Source organism: Lissotriton vulgaris, chromosome 7, assembly GCF_964263255.1.
Source record: "Lissotriton vulgaris chromosome 7, aLisVul1.2, whole genome shotgun sequence".
In the NCBI taxonomy this organism is placed as follows: domain Eukaryota; kingdom Metazoa; phylum Chordata; class Amphibia; order Caudata; family Salamandridae; genus Lissotriton; species Lissotriton vulgaris.
Window position 1 is genome coordinate 258,284,887 of NC_141695.1, and position 25,238 is coordinate 258,310,124.

At 49.7% G+C, this 25,238-nt stretch overlaps 1 protein-coding gene across 2 annotated transcripts in view; it reads right to left on the reverse strand.

Annotated features, from left to right (window-relative positions):
- Positions 1–25,238, reverse strand: part of GRAMD1A (GRAM domain containing 1A) — a 633,794-nt gene that overhangs the window by 101,617 nt on the left and 506,939 nt on the right. For both annotated transcript variants that reach the window (XM_086930044.1, XM_086930045.1), the window contains exon 4: positions 17,495–17,579. In XM_086930044.1, the coding sequence (XP_086786170.1) occupies positions 17,495–17,579 (85 nt within the window). The remainder of the gene's footprint in view (positions 1–17,494; positions 17,580–25,238) is intronic.

Genomic DNA, 25,238 nt, shown 5'->3' on the forward strand with positions numbered 1-25,238 from the left:
CGCTTTGGTTCTGCGTGTCATCATTCGGCCAACTTCAGGTCGCTAGATATTCTGAAACGCGGATCAGTGAGTCAAGGCGAGAGGTCCGAGGGCTGCACATGTGACCGCAGAATAATCAGCAGTGGTGCACAATGGAAAATACCGGGTACGTTTCTAATAGAGTACCAGAACTGAGGGGCGAGGCACCGAGTACTGGAAGGTACTCTATGCAAGAAGGGCGGCAGCGTGCTTACCCATTATGGCAAACAGAGGGTACAATGGAAGAGCGAGGCTTCACTTCCAAAGGCGGAACAGCAGAGGGCGCTGCTCACCTCTGAAGTGCGCCGACAGAGGTGCCTGGAGCATTGCCATGGAGTGGAGGCGGTGCGGATCAGATGCACGTTAGAAGGGAGGTACATCAGCAGAGCTGAGCTCAGGACCCAATACTTTCATAATTCGGTTTTGTAGTTCTTGACTGAGAAGCAATGTGTGCATTCATTACTAAATTAACACGGGGTACTGCAGACCAGGACTGACCTCAGAAGGCAAGTTGTGAGGTGCATTGGAAGAGCGGCCATGATCCCACACCTTGGGTAGCAGTCGGTCCCAGCTCAGTATGAGGCGATTTGGCAGAGCTGAGGTATCGCCGCTCTAGGAAACCACGAAGAACTTAAGGTCCAAAGTGTTTGATGGGGAAAGGGTTTTTTGTTAGGTTGGTGCACGCGATGCTTTGTTAGAGCGCACTGTTGTGCAAGATTACCTGGCTTCAGTCTATTGTGCTTTTGTGCAGTGAAGATTCACGAATTTAATGGCTGGAGTGTAGAACAAAGATTCTCTTAAAAATCTGCAGTTGAAGCTGCACAAACCTTTCGTCCTGTTTTCGTCTTCTTCAAATACCACCAATAATAGAATGTTTCAATTATATTAGCACATTCAGCACTCGGGTAACTCAACCTTGGAGTTCTCTTCCATATGTCGCCTGCAGTTCCTGGATTACTCTACGTGTAGATACAGACAAGGGGGGTTCGTGTGCACAGGGAGGCACACAAAAGATGACCGTACCTTATAAATAGGAGCTCTAATCAGGAATACAAGACTTCCCAACATAATATTTTCCAGCATGGGTTTATAATTACCCAAGTTCGAGACAGATGCTTTGCACAACCCTTTCTCCAAGTGCTGAAATAACAAGGGTACCTGCCGGCCAGGACCGATCTACACCGACGTGTGACCTCAGAGCAGACACAAGAGATGGTGGGGCAGAGTCCAGTCTCGGCTATAAATCAGTACATGAAGGTGCAGGACTGAGGCTCATCGATAGAGCAGAGTGAGAGTCCAGAAGAAGGAATAACAAGGAAAGGCAGGACAGGACCGAGGCTCATCGATAGAGCAGAGCGAGAGTCCAGAGGAAGGAATAACAAGGAAAGGCAGGACGGACAGGACCGAGGCTCATCGATCGAGCAGAGCGAGAGTCCAGAGGAAGGAATAACAAGGAGAGGCAGGCCAGTGCCCTGGGTCATTGACAGAGGAGAGTGAGGGTCCAGGTGAAGGAATAACAAGGACAGGGGCAGGCCAGTGCCCTGGGTCATTGACAGAGGAGAGTGAGGGTCCAGGTGAAGGAATAACAAGGACAGGGGCAGGCCAGTGCCCTGGGTCATTGACAGAGGAGAGTGAGGGTCCAGGTGAAGAAATAACAAGGACAGGGGCAGGCCAGTGCCCTGGGTCATTGACAGAGGAGAGTGAGGGTCCAGGTGAAGGAATAACAAGGACAGGGGCAGGCCAGTGCTCGGGTTCATTGAAAGAGTAGGGGACATCAGGCCAGTGCTCCGACACATTGGCAATATCTGCTATCTTTCCGAATCCAAATAACTGACTAACCTATCCACCACTTAAAATGTACTTGCATGTTTCACTATACTAATTCAACATTAATCCTCTATGGGTCCCGCAGTAGGGTGCTACTCGCTGAAAAAGCACTTCATAGCCTCGTCAGGGGTAGTAAGCGCTATATAAATGCAATCACAATACAATAGTGTGAGGATCCAGGTGAAGGAATAACAGGACAGAGGCAGGCAGTGCTCTAGGTTCTTGACAACAGTGTCAGGGTTCAGGTGAAGGAATAACAGGCAGAGGCAGGCACAGCTGTGTGCGTTGCCCGGTACAGAATTCCAAATGTACTGTTATGGTCACAAGGACATGCAAGTTCACCTGAGTGGCCGGGCGAGGTTAGACTGGTAAATACCATCACCAGGAGAGCGGTGCTCCTCCACGTGCACTACCACAGTTATTCAAGCATAGGATGGCATGATTAAAGAAACCACAACTGTTTTAATTAGCCATTTCAGAGTCACTTTATATTTGGCAGGCTCTCTCCCTGAAATCAAACACCTACTGCAGGTACCCTTGGTTACCACGGCAGGCACAGCGCGTACAATTGAAAACTGATACTTTTAGGCACCAGGCCATCACAGCATGCACTGGCAGAGCAGTGTGGCCGCACTTCCTGAACAGCAGGGGAGGCCGCACTTCCTGACCAGCAGGGGAGGTCGCACTTCCTGACCAGCAGGGGAGGCCGCACTTCCTGAACAGCAGGGGAGGCCGCACTTCCTGAACAGCAGGGGAGGCCGCACTTCCTGAACAGCAGGGGAGGCCGCACATCCTGAACAGCAGGGGAGGCCGCACACAAGACCACAGACTGGGGAAGATCCTTCTCCTACCTCGCAGCAAAGACCTGGAACACCCTGCCTCTCCACCTCAGGCAATCACTGTCACTGACTCAATTCACGAAGGACCTCAAGACCTGGCTCTTCGACTGAACCACAGTGCCTACAACACATCAGCAACCCCCCAGCACCTCGATACCCTTTCGGGTGAGTAGTCGCGATATACAAGTCATTTGATTGATTGTAGTTATCAGCTATTTCTATAGGTTTCAGTGACAAAAAACACGGTTATCAACAACACTACTAGATGTATCTCAGCAGGTTTCAATGACCACACTGTGGACAGGTTATATCACCACAGTTTTCAATAACCGCACCATGGTTTGATATAATCTCTCTTGAAGGGGTGTCCAAAATAGATCCCAAGGACTGGTTACAAATCAGCATTAGGATAACAAGGGACTATGTAACTATGTTCCTTTTAGTTTCACAGCATACAAATGTAACATGTGATGAACACCCTGAACATCTGGCATTGATCTGGCCCTCCTGAACCAGTGATGGACACCACTGCACTACAGCATTCAGTGACCACGCCATTATTTTACATGATCAGCACGGGTTACAATGACCAAAATAGTGCGTGCTTTAGCTGCTCTTGATTTCAATGGCCACATCATGGTTTGCTAACATTCCTCAAAATTTAAGTAACCCCCTCCCCTGTACCCACCACCGTTAATTGTCTGAGGCCATCAGACTGCCTTTCAACAACCACAGTTCGAGGTGAGAAGCCTGGGAGTCCTATCATACACGCCCAGCAGCTCCTGCAGGTTGCCTGATTTCCATTCCAAGCAACATGTTGCAGGCAGTGAGGGAGCCTTTTTCCACCTCCAGCTGTGCCTAAGTTGAGGGGCCATCCGGGCTCCTTTTGTTGGTAAATGCTGACTGTGGGCCGCCTGGAACCCCACACTTGAATGTAAATGCCACAGAGGAAAGCAAAGGCACACAGCTTGCCTGCTCTTTTCAAGTTCTTAACGGAGGCATGGTTTTGCCTTTGTTCAGTCCCTGTATATGAATGCAGATACAGTAAGACTGTCAGATGGGTTGGTCTGTCCCAATATTTACACAAATAATTTAAATAGCACAATTGTTTTTTTATAGCACTACGTTGTGACGTCATGATGATGTCATTTGCATACTGTCTTACTTGGTCAGTCCCCCATTTCTTTTTATAGGACTTGTGCCCTGACCAGGAGTAAATGAAGGATCACACATGGAACCTGGGAGCTGCAGGGAAGTCCTGTGCATGTTCAGGGCTTAAAATTTGGCGGCAGGGGCAGTGAATGCACAGAAAGAGAATAGCTCCATGCTGGAGGCTAAATGTTACACACTGATTTTGTGCAAGATGAAGGTTAAAGAACATTGAAGAACGGAGAAAGTGAGGCAGGTAGGGTAAGAGTGACAACTGAAGCTGTGATCTAAGCTCAGAAGAATCAAAGATGATGGATTGAGACAAGGCACACCCGTGTCAAGCGACTGCGTGAACGAGATGTGTGATTTGAGTTGGGAGACAAGTATAGGAAAGCTATGAGTATTTCGGGGAAAGCTGAATAGAGGACAGAAACCATGCCTACACCGGTGGCATGCCCACCCGCATGAGTGAAGAGACGGAGGGCCAGCCAGACGCAGAAAAAAGCGATTAAGGGAAGCCAGAGAGAGATCCCAAAGGTGGCCAACGTGCTGATGTAGGAGGAAACGGGTCAATGAGGCTGCGGGTGGAGAGAGGACGGTGGTGGACACACAGTGTGAGAGATAAAGTTAAAATGAGAAGACGAGTGGGAAGACGGAGCATGACGGGGGAGCTCTGTAATGGGTGTTTCAGTCAAAATTAAAATTGTGGCCCCTCAATCCGTCATGGGGGGTCAGTGGAAGAGTGGTCGTGGGCGCTAGACACAAAACATGGTTTCAAGAGTGTGCCAGACCTGCCTGTGAACTTTCCGGAGCTCGGTCATTCTTAGACCAAGGGAGTCAGGCCGGCGGGAGCTTTTGTTTTGACCGGGGTGGTGTATCATGAGCGGTCCTCCGAGGAGATTTGAACAGTAATATGGATCAGAACCTGATCAAGAGGGGCGATGTTGGATGGAGAGTGGCCCAGGAGGAGTAAGAGACATGAATATATTGACTCATGTACTTGTAGTAAATAACGTCTACAACCAGCATAAAAATACACAGACGGGGTATGAGCCATGCAACCAAAACAATATCTCACACACACAATGTGCGCTTTTCCATGGTGACGTCAACATGTGTTCACTGGTCTCACGAGTCCCACCATTGCAGTAGTGCTCGCTTGCCTCATCATGGGTTTCCCTAATTGCCTCACCATAGGTTCTGAAGCATCACCAGGATCTCGTGACGGTTTAAGATGGCCTCGGCATGGAATTGAAAGACATCTCAAAGAGCCTCCAAGGCCACATTTTAGGGTTGAGGGCGTCAGCGTGGGTGTGCATGGCGTCACCATACGTGGCCATGGCAGGCCTCCTCTGGTATCACACTGGCATGGTCATTGTGTGGATGATGTGCCACCATGAGTTTTAAGAGCCATATCATATGATGAATTTCAATTATGACACCATAAACCACTGATTTCAATGGTTCAAGGGCTTTCTACAGACACGTCACACATTTCGAAGAGCCTGTCATGGGTCCCAATGGTTTTACCACTTCAAATGGCATCGCCTAGGGGTCTCAATACAATGACCTTGCATTACAGGTTGTGATGGCATGGGATTCAAAGGCATAGCAACAGCTTCTAATAGCATCATTGTAGGATTCAATCGGACTGCCACAAATGTCAACTGCATAACAACATTCAATCTGAATCAAATGACCATCAGCCCTGCCAGCCTGCCCTGGACACAGAGACTTAACAACCGGTTTTGTTGACTTCACCGTAGCCCAATGAAAAAGGCAGTCTTTCTCTTGTCACTCCTACTACAACTTTATTATACAAGGCTTGGCTCTGCCTCCAATACTATAAACACTGCCTGCACTTTGTCGAAGATACATACATTCATGGTTGCTGGCAGCACACACTATGTACTTCTAAGGCTAGGCGCGTTCATTGGTGACAGAGGAAGATGTAAACCTTATGATTCAAGGTCTTAAAACACTTTAAACAGTTTTGAAAGAACCAGACCCATGCCTAGACAAAATGCTAACTTCGATGATAAAGGCCCACATGGTTGGACAGGGCGTTTCACCGAAACGTGTTCATCTCAATGATTAGTGAAGGCACGCTGAGACCCATACAGTGACACCTAAGCTGTACTTGGAAATAGGTCTCTAATGAAGGAGCTGAGGCGAGCTCATTCACCGTAATCCTTTTTCAGATGGGGGCTGTAACACATATTGTGACTACCGGGGCCAAATCTAAATGACGGAGATGAGCACTGATTCCATCTTTAATTTCTCTTCAAACAATACCTCAACTTCCTTGGCATGGAGAATGACATCTGCATTTCAGATACGAGGACTCTAACTCAGACGGAAAGGATCTTCACAAGACTGTGAGGTGAAGAGGCAAAGTTCACAAAACACTGCGTTACTTTTTATAGACATATGTTCTATTACTGCACAGAACAACCTGTGCTGCAGAATTGTTATTAGGAACGTTCATGCTCCTAGAATGTTTTTACTCTACGGCTCATAAACCATATATTATAAATCAACAAAACTTGAGACTGGTGCACACTATTTGGTAACACGGATCTGATGCCACTGAGCTTCATGTTGTGATGTCATCGTGCCCGCCTTTGTCAAGGAATTCCAAAGAAATACTATTGAGCCCTGGTGGGTCAGATACTATTGAGCCCTGGTGGGTCAGAGAATTCTGCTAGTGCCACTGACCTATTTTGTGACATCTGCGCTGGGCTGTCAAAGAATTCTGCTGTGATGTCACAGAGCCCAATGTTGTGGCGTTTGAACCCTACATCACTTAATCCTGCTAGGGCATCACAGAGTCCTCAACTGTGACATCACTCAGCTATTTTGTCCTGTAAAGAAGCTCAATCTTGTGACGTTACCCAGTCCTGTTGAGTCGCTGACTACCACTGTGATGTCACAGAGTCCTGCCAGGTCACTGAATCCTAATGAGATGTCACTGAGCTGTAGGTTTTAATACCACTGACGTGTACAGTGTGGTGTGACCAAGCCCCATTGTTCAGCTGAACCCTGCTGTGACAACACAGAGCCTGTATTGCAGTGTCATTAAGACTATACAGTGATGTCAGTACACCCTACTGTGTCACTGAATTTTATGTGGATGTCACAAGCAGAATACATTAGGCCCTATGTATGCTGTATGCTGTGAGGTCACTGTGCTTTACGTTGTCATTTGACTGTCCCCCACCCCTACATTATGAGGTTATTGAGCCCCATCATGTCACTATGGACCACACAAACATTTCTGATGTCTATGAGCCGTCCTAGGTCACTTAGTTCTGGCATGATATCAAGAGGCTTGAGGCAAGAGGCTCCGAATCATGACGTCACTTTGAGTTCCGTGGCACTGAAGTGGCATGAGATGGCATGGGCCACGTACCTCCATTTGGGTCGGCCTGAAAACTAGAGTGCATGAAGGAGTCGTAGCACGCATTTGTTTGGACCTCTCAGAGCCATTCCACAATGGACACCATCAAATGTTACTGGGCAGATTAAAGGACACGGGTGTCAAAGGAAGTGTGGTGGACTGGATCAACCCCTCCCTTAAAGGCATGTCAAGCATCATCCCTACCTTGGGCCCTTCTCCGAGCCATACGGCATTGAGAGGAGCTCCATAAAGGGCAATGACTTCATTCCTATACACTCCCAGCAAGCCTTTGGGATACGTATGTCACCCGGGGGGTTGAATGACGTCGAATTTGTGGCTCTTCCCCGTAAGAACTTAAGATTACATACAGAGTAAGGATCTTACAATCAACAGGAAGTAAGGAGTTTGTCCAGCACTGGGAAACTAGAAGGGCCACACACTCCTGACCAGGACCTGAAAGTCACAGTGTTCCAGAACATTTATTTAGTCGTTTGTAGAGCGCACAGCTACCTCCGACGGAGGTTTCCCCCGGAGCTGAAGACACTATCTCGAAAGGTTCCGAGGAATGCAGTAGGGAGTGGGTAGGTTAGATGAGGGAAAAGAGCCAGGTCTTGAGTTTTTTCCGGAAGAGAGGCTCTGAAGTCAGGAATCTTAGATCTATAGGGAGGTGGTTCCACAGTTTGGAGGTGCCACTGCAAAGGCCCTTCCTCCCGTTCGTGCAAGGCGAAAAAGGCGGAGATGGTTTGATCTAAGCTTACGGGGTGCTTGTGAGAACTTTATTCTACGTTGCAAGTAGGTAGGCCCTCGATCATTGAGAGCTCTAAAACCAGGGTTAAGGCTTTGAAATGAATGCGTAATCTCACTGGGAGCCAGTGAAGTTTGATCAAATGTGGTGAGATAAAGTGACGATAGGAGATGTTGCAAATCAGCCTGGCAGCTGCATTCTGGACTGTCTGCAGTTGATTTATGAGATACGCCGGGGCTCCGACATACAGACTATTTGCGTAGTCCAAATGAGCGGTGAGAAGGGCGTGGACTACTGTCTTGCGTGAGTCTAATGGCAGATAAGGGATGATTTTTTTTCTATCATGCAGAGTTTTCCAAAGCAAGACGAGGTGACTTTGTTAATTTGAGTCTTGCAGGAGAGGGCAGTATCGAATTGGAAGCCTAGGTTACGGGCAGCTTGGACTAGTACCGGAGGTGGATTAAGTTCAGTCGGCCACCAAAGAATGGGAGGAGTCGGAGATTTCTGGTTAAAAAATAGAACATCACATCCAAGATGGCGGACCAGGCTACGCCTGGAAAGGAGGATGCGGTCCCTTCTCCAATAATGTTGTCGTCACAGGGAGCGTGCACAAGGGATGCAACAATGACCTCCAGACGGCTGGGCCTGTCTAGAGCACGCATGCATGGTCTGCATGTAAATACACTGGTGCGTCATGAAACTGCATACACCAAAGTAACTGAAATAAATGCCTGATCCTCAATTATTCAGCAGCAAAGGGCGGCAGCTCCCAGAAGGAAGGGCAGAAAAGAGGGAAAGCTTGAGCTAAAGGGGGCAAGGGTGGTGCATACATGTTACCAGATGGGGGAGATGGGGGGAGAGGAATGTAAAGTGGCGGTACTACCACAGGAACCCCTGCACATAACATGAGCCAGTGGTGAAGGAAGGCAGGAGCCCTGGTCCGGGGGCTGCCAGCTCTGCAGGAATGTTCTTCGATGCAATTCTGCATTCCACAGCCGAAGGCTGCGTGCTCAAAGATGACACAAACTATCGCCGGAGAGAACAACAAGGACAAGCAGATCTCAACCAAACACGGCCTGTTACAAGAAGCATGAGACATACAAACGGAACTGGTCAAAAAATGATATCGGCTCAAAGGAAAGAAGCGTGGTGTTGGAAAGGGGTTAGTGTTTGTTGCAACTTGAGTGCAGTGGCAAAGCTGAATACGGAGGGAGTGAGGGAGTGTATACAGAAACTAAATTTAACGTGCTACATAGAAACAAAGTAAAGAAACCTGGGTAATGGAAGAGTGGGGGCAAAGCGAGTAGTGAGAGGGCAAGGACGGAGAAGGGAGGGAGAGTAGTGAAGAGCAGAGGGAATAGTTCAGAGGAAAATGTACAACAAGCACTGGCTAAGATAAACATGTATGGGTTTATTGAAAGCAGGAGCAGACAGAGGGCTAGTCCCTCGTGCAGTTCTATGGAAGTGGTCAGACAGAGGCGGAAGTATACACCCAAGCTGCCAATAGCTATAGGTGAAAAAATGTTACCACTGTAGGATTAACCAAGAAGTGCTTGAAAGCGCCTCAAGCCAATGACTGAAAAGAGGCTGGTAGAAAAAAGCCAATGGTAGAAAGGGATGTGTCCAAAGCCCACTGTGTATATTGTAAGAAACAAGTATGTTTGGTAGCCGTGCTGTAGACACCCAGACCTAACAAGCATTAGAAATGCAATAGGTCTCGCAGCATTAGAGTTAGTGCTTTTAGAATTGTTTATGGGTTTTTTTGTAAATCTTTAGCATGAGGTTGAGGGTGAGGGGTTGAGGGTGAGTGAGGGTGAGGCTGAGGGGTTGAGGGTGAGGGTGAGTGAGGGTGAGTGAGGGTGAGTGAGGGGTTGAGGGTGAGGGGTTGAGGGTGAGGGGTTGAGGGTGAGTGAGGGTGAGGGGTTGAGGGTGGGTGAGGGGTTGAGGGTGGGTGAGGGGTTGAGGGTGGGTGAGGGTGAGGGGTTGAGGGTGAGTGAGGGTGAGGGTGAGTGAGGGTGAGTGAGGGTGAGTGAGGGTGAGTGTGGGTGAGTGAGGGTGAGTGTGGGTGAGTGATTGAGGGTGAGGGGTTGAGGGTGAGTGAGGGTGAGTGAGGGTGAGGGGTTGAGGGTGAGTGAGGGTGAGGGAGGGTGAGGGAGGGTGAGGGGTTGAGGGTGAGGGGTTGAGGGTGAGGGGTTGAGGGTGAGTGGGGGTGAGTGAGGGTGAGGGGTTGAGGGTGAGTGAGGGTGAAGGTGAGTGAGGGTGGGTGAGTGTGAGTGAGGGTGAGTGTGAGTGAGGGTGAGTGAGGGTGAGTGAGAGTGAGTGAGGGAGGGTGAGGGTGAGTGAGGGTGAGTGAGAGTGAGGGTGAGTGAGGGTGAGTGAGAGTGAGGGTGAGTGAGAGTGAGGGTGAGTGAGAGTGAGGGTGAGTGAGGGTGAGTGAGAGTGAGGGTGAGTGAGAGTGAGAGTGAGGGTGAGTGAGAGTGAGGGTGAGTGAGAGTGAGGGTGAGTGAGAGTGAGGGTGAGTGAGGGTGAGTGAGAGTGAGTGCATTTCTAATGCTTGTTTTAAACTTATTTTCCTGCACCTCCCGAAACAGGTTTTATTAAAATTGTATAGGTCTTTCTAATTAATTCTCAATGGGGTGGCTTTAAAATATCAATGGCATTTTATCACTCTCCTTCAATTTCCCTGTCTTAAACAGGGTTGGTGTTCAATTATTTAGGGATGAGATGTCCCTCAGTCGAATTATTGATCTCTATGTTTGTATCTGTGGCCAAACCTTTTTAAGCAAAGCCTGGATATTCAGCTTTATAGTTCTCAATGGCCCTTTCGAAATACGATTGCCCCAAGTCTTTATCTACAACTCAGATTTGATTGTGCCTACTGCGATGGAGCTGCAGTCTATGCAGAGACAACTATAAGAGTGGACTGGAAAAGGCAACTCCAACTAGCTTCGTTGCAATGGGCAAGTCTATGAGGCATCAGTTTGAGAACCCATACGAGAGACAGATGCCCCTTGGTCGTAAACATAACTGAACATAAACTGAATGAATCTGACACACAGAATATGATACACATTACATATAAGTGCGAAACTAGTTATGAAACAGACTGCACGGTTCCCAGTTTCACCACAAACTGTAAAACTAATTCAGTGGAATCTGAAACTGCCCTACCAACTTTGATACTAAAAGGCAACAAAACGTAGAAGAATTGATTTATGCATGCACTGGATTATAGACCATTTAGAACCTGGCATCATCAACATGAAACAGAATGACTGGTTTGAAATAGAAGCAGCATTTGTAAATATAATCTGAATAGCTTTTGCAATGCAATTGACTGTAAAGTGTTGCGCTATAATATCTTGGGAGAAAAGGGTTCAGAGGGACAGGCAAAACTGGTGTCTGGGTAGGTTACTAAGCCAAGCAAGCCTGCAGATCTTTTGAAACCAATCTCTTTCAATATGGGGGTTATTGTCTCTTTTGGGGCTAGATTTCATAGGTATTTGGTACAGTTAGGTAGTATGTAACAACTATACACGATTGTTGTGAGGAGAATAGGGTCCAGAGTTGAAGCATACATACACGAATAAGAATTTACAGCAACTGGATAGGGCAACCATTTTTATTTTTAAATGGAGAAAGCAAAAGCATCTCTGCAAACATCTACATGGGGGGGGGGGGGCAGCATTAAAAACATGTGAAATTATAACACCTCACAGAATGGTAGTGGTTCAGTGATAAGGAACGCCTGATCTATGTTCAAAGGGTGTCCATTCTGTGAATTGCAGGGTAATCAAAATGCGTAAAGGCGTTCACACCTCGAGGTAGGCTGATTATTAGCAATTCTAAACAGGAATGCAAGGTTCAAAGCATGTATCCAAAGCTTTTGCTCGAAAAATGCTTAAAGGTTTCGGAGCTCATGGGATGTACAACAAAAGGGCAATTGACCAGTGAGGTTCAGAACCGCCAGGGCAGACACCCAATCCATCCTCTGCTTTCACAGATTATTTTTATTTCACTGTATCCAAAATACTAACTACTAGAAGAAACATAAACAAATGCAACAGTCGGTAAGTAGTACAGCAGACACAAACACAACGGTCACATCAGGTGAACAATAAAGTTTATTCCACTTTGGAAACACAAAAGTATTCATACTATTTACAGCTAAATCGTTAGCTGATAAACGTAGAAGTGAGAGAAAGAGAGAGTGTGTGTGTGTGTATATGTGAGTGTGTGACTGTCTTGTCTGGGACGTACTGACTGGCGGAGAAGGCTACCACTGAAATGTCACTATGCAAATCTATTGCTGGATGTATCTGCACCCTGGGAGAAGTTACTTAGCTATAATTTCCCTCTTGAGTTTAGGGAAATGTGTATGCCCCCATGTCAGGCAAAATGTCAGGTGCTTAGATAACTTCTCGGTAACGCAGTCCAACGGTTGATTTAAAATATATAAGAGAAAGTAGAATCTACCAAACTGAGCGGACATAAAAAACATACAAAATCATAAAATGAATTTACATCGTGCATATATTTAAAGAACTGCACAAGGATAGAAAATAATGGACAACTACTATCTGAAAAGCACAAACTTGAGGTTGGAGCCAGCCAGCCAGCCACCCAATCATTTGTCCCACGATCCGAATGCCTGGTCCGCTGATGGAAGGCACTCTTAAGGTGTCCCCACTTCACTGCTCATCAAACACTAAAACAACGACTGAAATCAAAGGCAACGAGGGAAGGCAAAATAACGACGCACACAGAATAGATAGATGGACATGCGACACTGTGTTAGAAATGCGGCACGGCGGGAGGGGGCGGAGCGGGTAAACAATCACACTGTAAGATTATTTAGTCATGTTACCAGCTTTCTATCGTTTGTTTGCGGGAATGAGAGACTCTCCCAAATACCTTCCACAGAAGGCAAATGGATAGCAACGTCTTAAGACCAACTACAGAGGCGGAGAAAGGCAGTGTGAATCAGCAATATCCAGTGCCAAGATTTAAAAAAAACAAGACGGACGGACGGAGGGGAGGGGGGAGGAGAAATGCGACACGGCGGGAGGGGGCGGAGCGGGTAAACATAGACGAGGGGAGGAGAAGAGAAGCACCGTTGTGATGGAAACGAAAGCATAGAAAGTAAAGAAGAACAAGTCGATGGTTTTCATTACGTTGTTTTTAACACCTTCGCTGCTAAGGCAATTCCCCTCCTGTGCTGGAAATTGCTATTTTCATTGTTTTATGACGAGCTGGGCTCGTCATCAGCACACGACCACTGTGCACCATGACGAGCCCAGCTCGTCATCAGCATCGAAAGGGTTAAGGAGGGAAGAGAGGGGAGGGGGGAGGAGAAATGCGAGACGGCGGGAAGGGGGCAGACATGGCGGGGAGGGGGCGGAGCGGGGGAGAGGGTGTGTGTGTGTTGTTAGGAGACGGACGTGCACGCGCACGCGCTTTTAAGGTCAATGCGCATGCGCATAAGCTCAATGCGCATGCGCATTGACCTTAAAAGTCACGGGCACTGCAAGGAATCGCCACGATTCCTTGCAGTGTGGATAAAGAGTGGATAACTCGCAATAGTCTCGCTTGCTCGATGCGCATCGACAGGCGAGACCTAAAAAGGAGGATGACAAGAAGAGAAGAAGCAGGGCAGTGAAGGGGGGGGGGGTAGAGTGAGTGGATGAACATGGACAAGTGAAGCTGGGACACTGGAGCAAGAGGGAAGAGGACAGGGGCAGCGAAAGCAGGGCGAGTGGAACAAGATGAAACGAAGCTGGTGACTAGAGGCAGGGAGGGTAGAGAAAGAAAGGACTGGGCTGGAAGCGGGCAGTAGGAAGGGAAGATGAAGTGGAGAGGAAGTGGAAGGAAGATTAAATCTGGGAATAAAAGAAGAGATTGAAAACGCAGGAGTGAATAAAGTGTGCAATTGGACAGGGAGAGTCCTAAAAAGGGTCAGCGGTGGGAATACAAATATGGGTGCAGAATAAAAGTGGGGTGAGTGCAGCAGTACGAGTGGGGCAGAGGAACAGAGGATGGGCGAGTAGAGAATAGGAAGAGAGGTGGATGGGAGGGGGAGTGGAAGCAGAAAAGATTGCTACAAGCATGAGAAAAGCCAACAGGTTTTGTATTGGCCACAGTCATTCGGCTATGTTTGTTTTGTCATGGGTTGGCTTTTATGAAACTATGGAATTAATCTGCCAGCCATAATAGCTTTGTTCTTTAGTTCATGCCAAAGGAGTCAATGTTTTATCACTTAAAGTTTACATTAAAAGGTACTAAATTTTCTTTGCACAACGGACCCCAACGAAGCAGCACGCAACCTCACGAAGTGGCTGACCGACTGCGCCGACGACCATGCGCCACTAAGGAACCCTACCAGCAGACCCAGAAGCAAGAAAGCCTCCTGGTTCACCAACGAACTCAAGGACTCCAAGAAAAACTGCAGCACCCTCGAGAAAGCCTGGCGCCTCGATCGGACCACAGACAACATGACCGCCCTCAAACACGCCACCCGCAGGCACCACCAGCTTATCCGCACTACCAAGAAGAAATCACTGAAGGAACGACTGGACAACAACGCCCACGACAGCAAGGAAGTCTTCAGCATCGTCAAGGAGTTGTCTAACCCCAGCACTGGCAACAACGACATCTCTGTGACTCTCTCGCCTCGTTCTTCCACCGGAAGAGATCGCCGACATCCAAAATAGCTTCGGCGCACCATCCACGCACCCAACCGTTGAACCAACGCCCAACGCCACCCTCCGCACCTGGACCGCGGTGACCACTGAAGACACAACCTGCACGATGAACACCATCCACTCCGGATCTCCGACCGGCCCCCGCCCCCACCACGTCTTCAACAAGGCCGACTCCATCATCGCACCCCAACTCCGGGGAGTCATCAACGCCGAGCTCAACGCCCTACTGAAGAAACCAACAGCTGACCCCACCGACCTCAAGAACCTCCGCCCCATCTCGCTCCTCCCTTTTCCTGCCAAAGTCATCGAGAAGACAGTCAACAGACAGCTTGCAGCCTTCCTCGAGACAAACGGATCCCTCGACGTCTGGCTTCCGAGCCAACCACAGCACCGAGACAGCCCTCATCGCAGCAACCGACGACATCAGAACCCTGCTCGACTACGGGGAAACAGCGGCCCTCATCCTACTGGACCTCTCTGCAGCGTTCGACACTGTCTGCCACCGCACCCTAGTTCAACGCCTCAGCAACATCGGTATCCAAGAGAAGGCGCTGGAGTGGATCATCTCGTTCCTCACCGGAAGAACACAGAGAGTCCGCCTCCCCCGTTTCGCTCCGAGGCCACCGAAGTCATCTGCGGCGTATCGCAGGGATCATCACTCAGCCTCACCCTCTTCAACATCTACATGAGACCTCTTGCAGCAATCGCACGCCAGCACAACCTCATCTCCTACGCCGACGACACCCAACTGATCCTCTCCCTCACCAGAGACCCCGCCACCGCTAGAACGAGCCTACACGAAGGGATGAAAGACGTCGCCTAGTGGATGAACAGCCGCCTGAAACTGAAATCAGACAAGATGGAAGTCCTCGTCCTGGGACCATCGCCCTCCGCCTGGGACGACTCCTGGTGGCCCCCCGCTTTGGGAACTACTCGCAAACCTACAGACCACGCACGCAACCTGGGCTTCATCCTGGACTCCTCCCTCTCGATGACCAGACAAGTCAACGCCGTCTCCTCATCATGCTTCAACGCCCTACGCATGCTCCGCAAGATCTTCCGATGGATCCCGACCGAAACCAGGAAGACGGTCACCCAGGCACTCGTCACCAGCCGACTGGACTACGGAAACACCCTCTACGCCGGAACCACAGCCAAGCTACAGAAAAGACTCCAACGCATCCAGAACGCCTCCGCCCGACTCATCCTGGACATCCCCCGACGCAGCCACATCTCCGGCCACCTGAAGGACCTGCACTGGCTCCCCGTCAACAAGAGGATCACGTTCAGGCTCCTCACCCACGCACGCAAATCTCTCCACGACCTGGGCCCCAAGTACCTCAACGACCGCCTGACCTTCTACACGCCCACCCGCCAGCTACGTTCTACAAGCCTCGCCCTCGCCGCCATACCACGCATCCGAAGAGCCACCGCCGGTGGCAGATCCTTCTTCTACCTGGCGGCCAAGACATGGAACTCCCTCCCCATCCATCTTCGGCTGACCCAGGACCATCTCGCCTTCAGGAGACAACTCAAGACCTGGCTGTTCGAGCAATAGCGGACCCCTTCCCCAAGCGCCTTGAGACCTTGCCGGGTGACTAGTGCGCTATGCAAGTGTTATGATTGATTTAAATACAAAAAAATACTGCCAACTAGTTTCGATTCTAAATTGAAATACCTTCCGGCCTACAGTAATTCCATCAGTGAACAGTGTAATTTCCTATTTTTTTTTTATTTATTGGTGCCATTCGCCACGTGCAGTACACATCAGGCAAAATATTGACCCTTTAATAATACTCGATCAAGTGGGACGAAAAAACTTGTTTTGGGTATTCAGCCAAGTATATTACAGGCAGAGTATTATGAGAGGATTGATTTACTGTAGGCTGATACTTTTAGAAATACCACGTGGTCACGCCCGATGAGAAAACATGTTTGGCTTTCAACAAATGAAACATTAAAGAAAGATTAAGCAATAGCACTTTTCACTGATAGCATTATTGTTGCCCTGAAGAAGGTCAAATTATAGGAACGAAACGCGCTGGCTGTGCTGGGTTTTGTTCTGGAACAACTGGAAAGGAAAACAGAGAACTTTAATGTAAACACGTCAGTATTCAGAGGGAAGATTTAGTCTCCTAGTAAGAAGTTGACATGATGTGCACTGAAAAATTGTACAATACTTTGTATCAAACAGGAGTTGGAACCCATCGAAGTGCAGTGCTACATCCATTGTCCCCATAGTAAATTGTTTTTGTAAAACTAATGATGATATAAAGAAATGGCTAAAAGCCAAAAATGTGTTTTGGTCTTAAAAAAGGGCACATTGCCATAATAGTCCCTGGTTATGACGTACATTGCTTCCTGTGCAGGAGGTCCTTGTGAAAGATCAGAGTGCGTCACTCGCTGAGGTTGGCCAACAGCTGGAGTCTGAGGTTGGCTAACAGCTGGAGTGAGCTGGCCTTCTGCCCCATGCTGCAGCGTGCAGACGAAAAATGACAGCAACAGACCAATGGAGGAGGAGGGCTGGCTTAAAGTATATACGAGAAACTATATTTTAAATAAGTAACTGTATTAAATTCGCTAATGCCAGGCCAAAAAGAGAGGTCTTGTGAAAGGGTACGGACGAGGACGATTTGAAGCTGGAAATATACATAGACAGGACGGGACAGAAAAGTAAAGTAGAACAGTAATTGATGAGTGAAGTAAAGCAGGCAGGAGCGGTGATTGGCTTACAGGTGAAGACAGAGAGCGGGGGACGCGTGAAGGCAGGGAAACAAGACAGCGGACATAGAGAAAACCCACAGACGGCACTCACCCACGATCAGCCGCTCCGAGTCGGGCAGTTTCTTGAAAATCTTCCTGAAGTCTTCGTTCCGTTGCTTGTAGGTCGGGCTGAGCATCTGCCAACGAGAATCGACATCATCAGAGACCTGCCGCTTGAAGAAGGACCCGCGGCGGCCGCCGCCCCTCTCAGAGACCCTGGCGGGGCCCTTCTCTGAGCCCCTCTCCGCGGGTTTCTCCGCGCCCTTCTCTGACCCCCTGGCTGGGCCCTTCTCTATACTCCGAGACCTCTCCAAACTTTTCTCCGAGCCTTTCTCTGCGCCCCTCCCCGCAGCCTTCTCCAAACTCCTCTCCGGATTTTTGTCTGCGCTCCTCTCCGGGCCCGGCTTCTCCTGGCTGCTCTCGGCAGCCATCTCCGGGCCCGACCCCCTCTCGGAGCCTTTCTCGTTGTCGCCCATCTCCGGGGCAGACCCCCGCCTCCCCTCGGGATGGGAGCCGCCGAACTCTCCCAGAGTCCGCAGATCACACTGGGTGTCTGCAGCGGAGCCAGCAGCCGCGGCCGGTGACGGGGAGGGGGCTCAGCAGCAACTTTCCAAACATCTGCGTCCCGGAAATTAACGGGACGGGGTTCTGCCCCGGAAGGAGCCGAAGCGCGAATTTAGCGCCTTTGGCGAACTCCTCCCAGCGCACAGAGGCCCTAAAACAAAGTTCAGATCGAGGGGGGGTCCCTGGGGGGCCTCGCGGAGCCCGGGTGCTGGCCCGGCTGCCCTCTGTGGCCCTTAGCCGTGCATAGATTAAGGACCTTCCCGCTCCTCCAACCAAAGGGACGTGCACTGCCTCGGAGGGGTGGCGGGGAGGACGCCCTCGGGCGCGGAGTGGACGGCAAGGAGGGGGCGTGGGAGCCGGGGTGAACCCCCCCCCCCCCTCCGTGTAAGCGGAGGAGGCTATGAGCACAGAGCCGGGGAAAGGGAGGGCGAGGAGGGCTGCTCCCCACGGCGGCCATTGGCTGGGACAGAGACAGAGGTGTCTATGGCAGGAAGGGGCCGGTGTCAGGTTCTGCTTAACTCTTCCGCCGCCGTGCAGGGGACTGGGGGATGGGCGTATTTGAGGGTGCATTTGAAGGGGGGCTGCAGACGCCCCGCACAGATTCTCGTCTGCCTTTCCCTGCTTTTATGATAGTTTAGCTAGACCCTTGCGGCCAACCCACCCTTTCTGAAAAGTACAAAACAGTGTAATGCATTTCATTGGCATGCAAATATTAACACATTAAACATGTTAAATCCTGAAACGTAATCTATAAATTACCAGATGTCCAATTAATTGACATCATTCTTATTCCACTACAAGCATGCTTATTATTTATGTATGAGTTTTAAAAAGTGCCACGAGTTACCTTTCTGTTACTTCAGAGCGCTAGATACATCCTCATATCACTGGCTACCTCTTGTGGATTGAAAGAGAACATAATACGTTTGTTTATTTCCACAATACTGACCTAAGGCTCAATAACTGTATATAATGTAATGTTTTGTTGCCCTCTGGGATCATCCAGTACTGTCCACTGCTCACCTACGTTATCTTATACTTCTTACCTCTTTTGTGAGTAATGACGAATATCAAATGTGTGTATACTTCCTCATTTCTTATGTCTATAACTATATACTGTAAAGCGCTCTGATACCCTCGTGGGTCACGTTTGCGCCAATTAAAAACGTATAAATAAATAAATAAATAAATAGAGGAGCTGGCAATATAATTTTTAAACAGACGCAAGGGAGGTTACAGTCCAATCAGGTGGGGTCTGTTCTCTGTGCCCACTCGCTATGATGTGTTCGATGCAAAAAAAAGTATGAACTGTAAGTGGTTGGGTCCACCTCCTAAGATGGAACGGGCTGCGGCCTGGTACGCGAGAGATGTCTTACATATAATCCTTTTGAGCGAACATTGATGGATCAGGTCTCCAGAGGGCGGCCATTGGGTTCTGGGTGAAATGAATGCCAGCATTTGGCACAGGTGTCCTGGCGCTGGGGGCCGTCGGGAAGATTAAGCGAGCTATTGCCCAGAGTCACATGGTGCTTGGCTACCCTGCCGCCGGAGCGGTGATCGAACCGTGAACCCTGTGGTCCGAAGTCAGGCACCCTGGCCGCTGCGCCACACCTCTTCCATGATGCAGGGTGCAGTGCGGAGATGGTGTATGCAGATATATTCTGGACAGTGGCCCCTGTAGTTCAACCACACAGATGTCAACAGGGCAGGGTGTTCTATCACACCACCGACCATAACCGTTTCTGAGGGTTTCAGAAAACGGATGACAAAAAAGGACAGCCATAGAAAAGTTTTTAAAACAAGATAGGAGGGTAAATGTTGAATTAATCTCGGACCCTGCTAATTACCAGGGCAGCGTTCCAGTCAGTTTTGTTGCTCACTGTGCCACTTTAAATGGACCAAACATATGCAAATTAACCTTAGTCCACATCCAAAACACTCAGACAAGCTCTAACTGCACACTTCCTCTCACCCCCACCCATAAACATAAACAAACCCCACCCATCGTTCTTTCTCAGGCAATGCCCCAAATATCTGGAATTCAATCCCAATACATATCAGAACAAATCCCTTCTTCATGAGCTGCAAGGGTCAAAAGCATACCTCTCAATCAACACCTCAACCATCTGGGAAATAACACCGAACACACTCTGGAATGAATACCTGGCCCCATGCAGGTGTCTCCCAAGTATTCTTCAATGAATTGTACTCTATCACTATGGACTGACAGTGTCGTAAAATATTGCTATTCACTAATAGTGCCTGACAATGTTGTTAAGCGCCCTGATTACCACACCCCTCCCCCACTCTAGCCAGTGCTATAGAAAACTTTCCAAGTAAATAAATGAGCGGTCATGGAGGATCCCCTCCAGATGGGGAAACAAGCAACTACCGAGTATCATCCGTGAAATGGAGCTATACTCCAACCGGACCATGAGCCCAAAGTCTCCTTCCAGGCAACCACCTCACTCGGAAAACAAGCATTTGCAATGCAATTGGTCTCACCTTTGGGACCTTGTATGTATTTAGCTATGCAGCACATTAGCCTGGGTGCTGAACATCTACTGTTCTTTAACATGGGGGGAAAGTAAGGACCAAACTGCCTGACACGTCAGGTATGGGAACACATGCAGAGAAATATTGCCTTTCAGCAGGAAATGGTATAGTCCAAAGCTCTGTTTCTAATATAAAATCAGGGCCTTCTGTGGTCATATCACTGAAAATACAAGATTTGAAAAAAATAGTATTGTCTACTGGTGCTCGTAGAAGACAATTCTATGGACTGGAATATAGAGAATGGTAAAGGGATTCTGGTATTTTACTGACCTCTGCTGGTCGTTTTCTATCAAGAAAGTTCAATAGAGTCAGTTGAACAAAAAAAAAGCCCCAAAGTGGAAGCAGACAAGTCCTTGGGCTGATCTCCAGAGCCCACAAAGTACATACACAAGTAAGTATATACTAAAGTATATACAAGAGGTCTCGAATGCTCGACCTAAAAAACGTTATCGTTGCTTTGCTGGAGGGGTGCTGTCAGTCACACACCCCATGCCTGGTGCTGCTCGTGGTAATGGAGGTGCTGTGCTGCAGAGGTGCTGTCGATCACACACCTCATGCCCGGCACAGCTCACAGTGGTAGGGCGCTGTGCTGGAGAGGTGCTGTCCATCACACACCCCAAGCCTGGAACTGCTCACTGTGATGAAGGCGCTGTGCTGGGGGAGGTGCTGTCCCTCACACACCCAGTGTCCGGCAATACTCACTGTGATAGAGGTGCTGTGTTGGAGAGGTGCAGTCCATCACACACACCATTCCCAGCACTGCTCACGGGAGATGGAGGTGCTGTGCTGGAGAGGCGCTGTCCATCACACAACCCATGCCTGGCACTGCTCACGTGGAGGAGGTGATGTACCAGAGCAGGCCCGGACTGGTCGTTGCGGGCACCGGGCAATCCCCCGGTGGGCCGCATGGTTGGGGGCCGGTTTTGGCCCCTTGGGGCCGTTTTTGTTACAGGGCCGTTATGCTGCAAAAACGGCCCTGTAACAAAAACGTCCGAAAACCGGCCCTGACACCTAGCGCGGTCGCACCTCCTCCTCCTCCCGGAGGGGGGAGGGGGCCGGCCGAGCACTTTGCCAGGGCCGGTTCTGGTTCCCAGTCCGGCCCTGTACCAGAGAAGTGCTGTGCATCACACACCCCATGCCCGGCACTGCTCATGTGGTGGCGCGGCAGGTTTCTGGACCAGGGTCAGCGGACTCGATAATTCTCTCGCCTCGGTGCCCACTCTGATCAGCGATCACACTCGGCAACTCTGGGCATTAGCTTGCCTCATCTTCACTAACGGCCCCACCAGACCGCCGGGGATGCCTGGTCTCACCCTGGAGATACCCATTAAGGGACCATCTCTCAGGGAAGCCAGGAAGGGTTTCGCAGCGGTCGAAGCGCCTTGGGACCCTACGGGTAAGTAGTGCGCTATATAAATGCCTATACATACATACATACATACATACATACATGGTGGTACTGTCCATCACGCACCCCATGCCCGGCACTGCTCATGGTGATGGAGGTGCTGTGCTGGAGAGGTGCTGTCCATCACACACCTCATGCCCAGCACAGCTCACCGTGGTAGGGCGCTGTGCTGGGGAGGTGCTGTCCATCACTCACCCAGTGGCCGGCAATGCTCATGGGTGATGGAGGTGCTGTGCCAGAGAGGTGCTGTCTATCACACACCACATTCCCTGCACTGCTCACGTGTGATGGAGGTGCTGTGCTGGAGAGGCGCTGTCCATCATCCATCACATAACCCATGCGTGGCACTGCTCACGGTGATGGAGGTGATGTAGCAGAGAGGTGCTGTCCATCACACACCCCATGCCTGGCGCTGCTCACGGTGGTGGGGTGCTGTGCTGGAGAGGCGCGGTCCATCACACACCCCATGCCTGGCGCTGCTCACGGTGGTGGGGTGCTGTGCTGTTGAGAAGTGCCATCCCTTTCACAGGCACCCCAGGCCTGCACTGCTCACAGTGGTAGAGTGATGCACCCTCTCTACGGGGCGAGCTGTACTGATAGACAACCAGGCGGAGCCCGCCTAGTGACACGACTGTTGCTGGATTACCGCGGTACGTAAATACGCGCATCCCTCCATTATACGTGTGCCAATGGAAAGGCGCGTGGCCCGATGGACGTTATTTAGAACACGCGCACCAATGAGCACCCATTCAGACATGAGTTAGGGCACTGCAAAGGGCAATCCAGGTTATCACCTCAATTGTTAGAAATGAGACATTACCAAGTAACGCCTCTCGAATTCTATGCATGTGTATATTTATGGAGAAAACAGCCGGAGTGATATCACTGATAAAGATGATGTAGTGCCAAGGCCGGAAGCACCCCTGTCGAGCTCTCTTTGGTACAGTCCGCACACTTCTTATCAGTTCTCGGGTCACAGTGCAGGCCATTGATTGGTTTACGGCCCCGTTATACAATCTCCTGAAAATTCTTTCCGATAAGGAGAGAGTCCACTGGAGGAGGGGGAGGGGGGGGGGGAAGGGAGGTGAGGAGGCAGCTCTCATAACACCTCTCGCCTCACCTTTGCGTGAGTGGTCCAAGATTGTCCTCTTTATTTATTAGCTTGTGTGACACCGCCAGAGACCGCAGAAAGGCCGGCCGGGCTGGGGTAGAGCTAGTCACATGCTGGTCACCTGGCCCCAGTTGTAGGAGAGCAGTGTTAAATGGATTCAGATTTCCTTTCATCAGCAATTCAAGTTTCAACTTGGCGACGAGTTCGAGCGTTTCTATCTTAATACACTTTATAGGATTGCGTCTTCGTCGCCTAACTACTGCAGATGACACCAGTCAGCTGCGCCTACGTCAGCACCGCTGCACGCCCCCAAGTCGAAAGGCGGAGCAGTTTTTTTTTTTAAAACAAATGATTGGTTTTCTGCCGTACTTAAATTGGATTACAGACGTGGGCAATCACCTAACTACAGCTCCCAGAAAGCCGTGGGCGCTTAAATAAAACCCTTGGGCAAAGCGCTGTTGGTGGCATGGTGTTATTGTTATCAGGAATTGTTGCTCGTCTTTCACTAGGCAGACTTTGGGCATAATCGACTCGATGCGCTTGTCAGAATCAGTGTGTGCGTTTCGGTGTTGGTGAAAGGATTGCCAACTAGCCACAGTGCCCGAGGGCCACACGCCACAGAGCGCACAACACGCAAAGTGTGAAACTTCAGGCTGAAGGACAATTCAAACCTTGGCTTCTCTGCAAATGCCGCCACCACTCGTCCCATAGGTGGGAGGGAGGGGGGAGGAGGGGGGGGGGGATTATAAGGACCTTTGTGGAAATTAAAAGGACTACAGCAGAAAAGAACGGATGAATAGACTCTCTGCATGAAAAGGGGCACATAGGAGCCACCAACTGTGAACGTAGCCATGCAGGATGCTATGGAGTACAACGATCAAAGGGCTGGTAGGGAGTCAGTCATAACATAATCCTGACTCTGTAGCAGCCCTCCGGGGTTTCAGCCTGCCACAAGATCTACTGTTTTGTCTACAGACCAATACTTGAGTGCGGATAGCCAAACAGGTCTCACACGTTTCACTTGAGAGTTCCACCAGATCACCTTCTAAGAAACGGATTGACAGGATGGAAGTGAGCAGTGGGTAAACATACTTGACCTCAGCACCTGCATCACCCTAAGTTAAAGAAACACAGACAGGTAAAATGGAAGGCCTCCTGAAAAGCCCTTCTGGTTTGCCACTGGTAGGATATAATGGATTTAGGCCCAGATCTCTGTACTGGGGGTGAATGTTTGACATTGTTCAGCATTCTGTCCATCAACTGTTCTTTTTCGCATTTGCCACTCTGAGAGGGATGGATATGCCCAGGCGTGGGTTCCGTGCTTGCCATGACACTGGAGTCAAGCCAGCCTGGCTGATGGGGGGTGATACCCTAAAAAAGGCCCTAGGATGCTTGTTTCCAGTCAGGGAGGACATGGCCTGGCAGTTCTGGCTGGACTGTTCCCATGGGGAGCAGGGTCAAGTTTGGTTTGCATATGGCTGGGTCCAAACTGGAAGGGCATGGCGAGGGGAAAACAATAATAATGATGAATTTAGGCCAACATCTCGGTACTGGGTGTCCATCAATAGTTCTTTTTGTATTTGTCACTTCAAGTGGGACGGGCATGCCGAGACGTGGGTCATGTGCTTGTCATGCCACTGGAGTCAAGCTAGCCTTGCTGGTGAGAGGTGAAACCCAGAAACCTGTCCCAGGATGCCTGTTTCAGGGAGAACCTGGCCTGGCAATTCATGCTGGACTGTTTCTATGGGGATCAGGGTTCAAGACTGATTTGCATATGGCTGGGTCCAAACTGGAAGGGCATGAGGAGCAAAAAAGAATGGATTTTGGCCAGATCTCTGTACTGGGGGTAAGTGTTTGACATTGCTATGCATTCCGTCCATCAATAGTTCTTTTTGCATTGGCCAATGGTGGGTAGCACAAGTTGAGCGAAGGCTTCAGGGCGGGACTGGAGACCATAATCAGCTCGGGGAAAAATGTTGAAACCAGCCCTGTCTGTATGTAATAGTAGCTAGAAATGGTCTGTGGATGCTCTCGGGGTTGGGTCATGCAGCCCGCCGACCTACCAACGTAGTCTCCTAACCTGAAGCCACTTGGAAATGGCAGGGTGGCACAATGGCACCTCTGTCTCTGGCAGGCTTAGCTCCAGCAGAGGGGCTG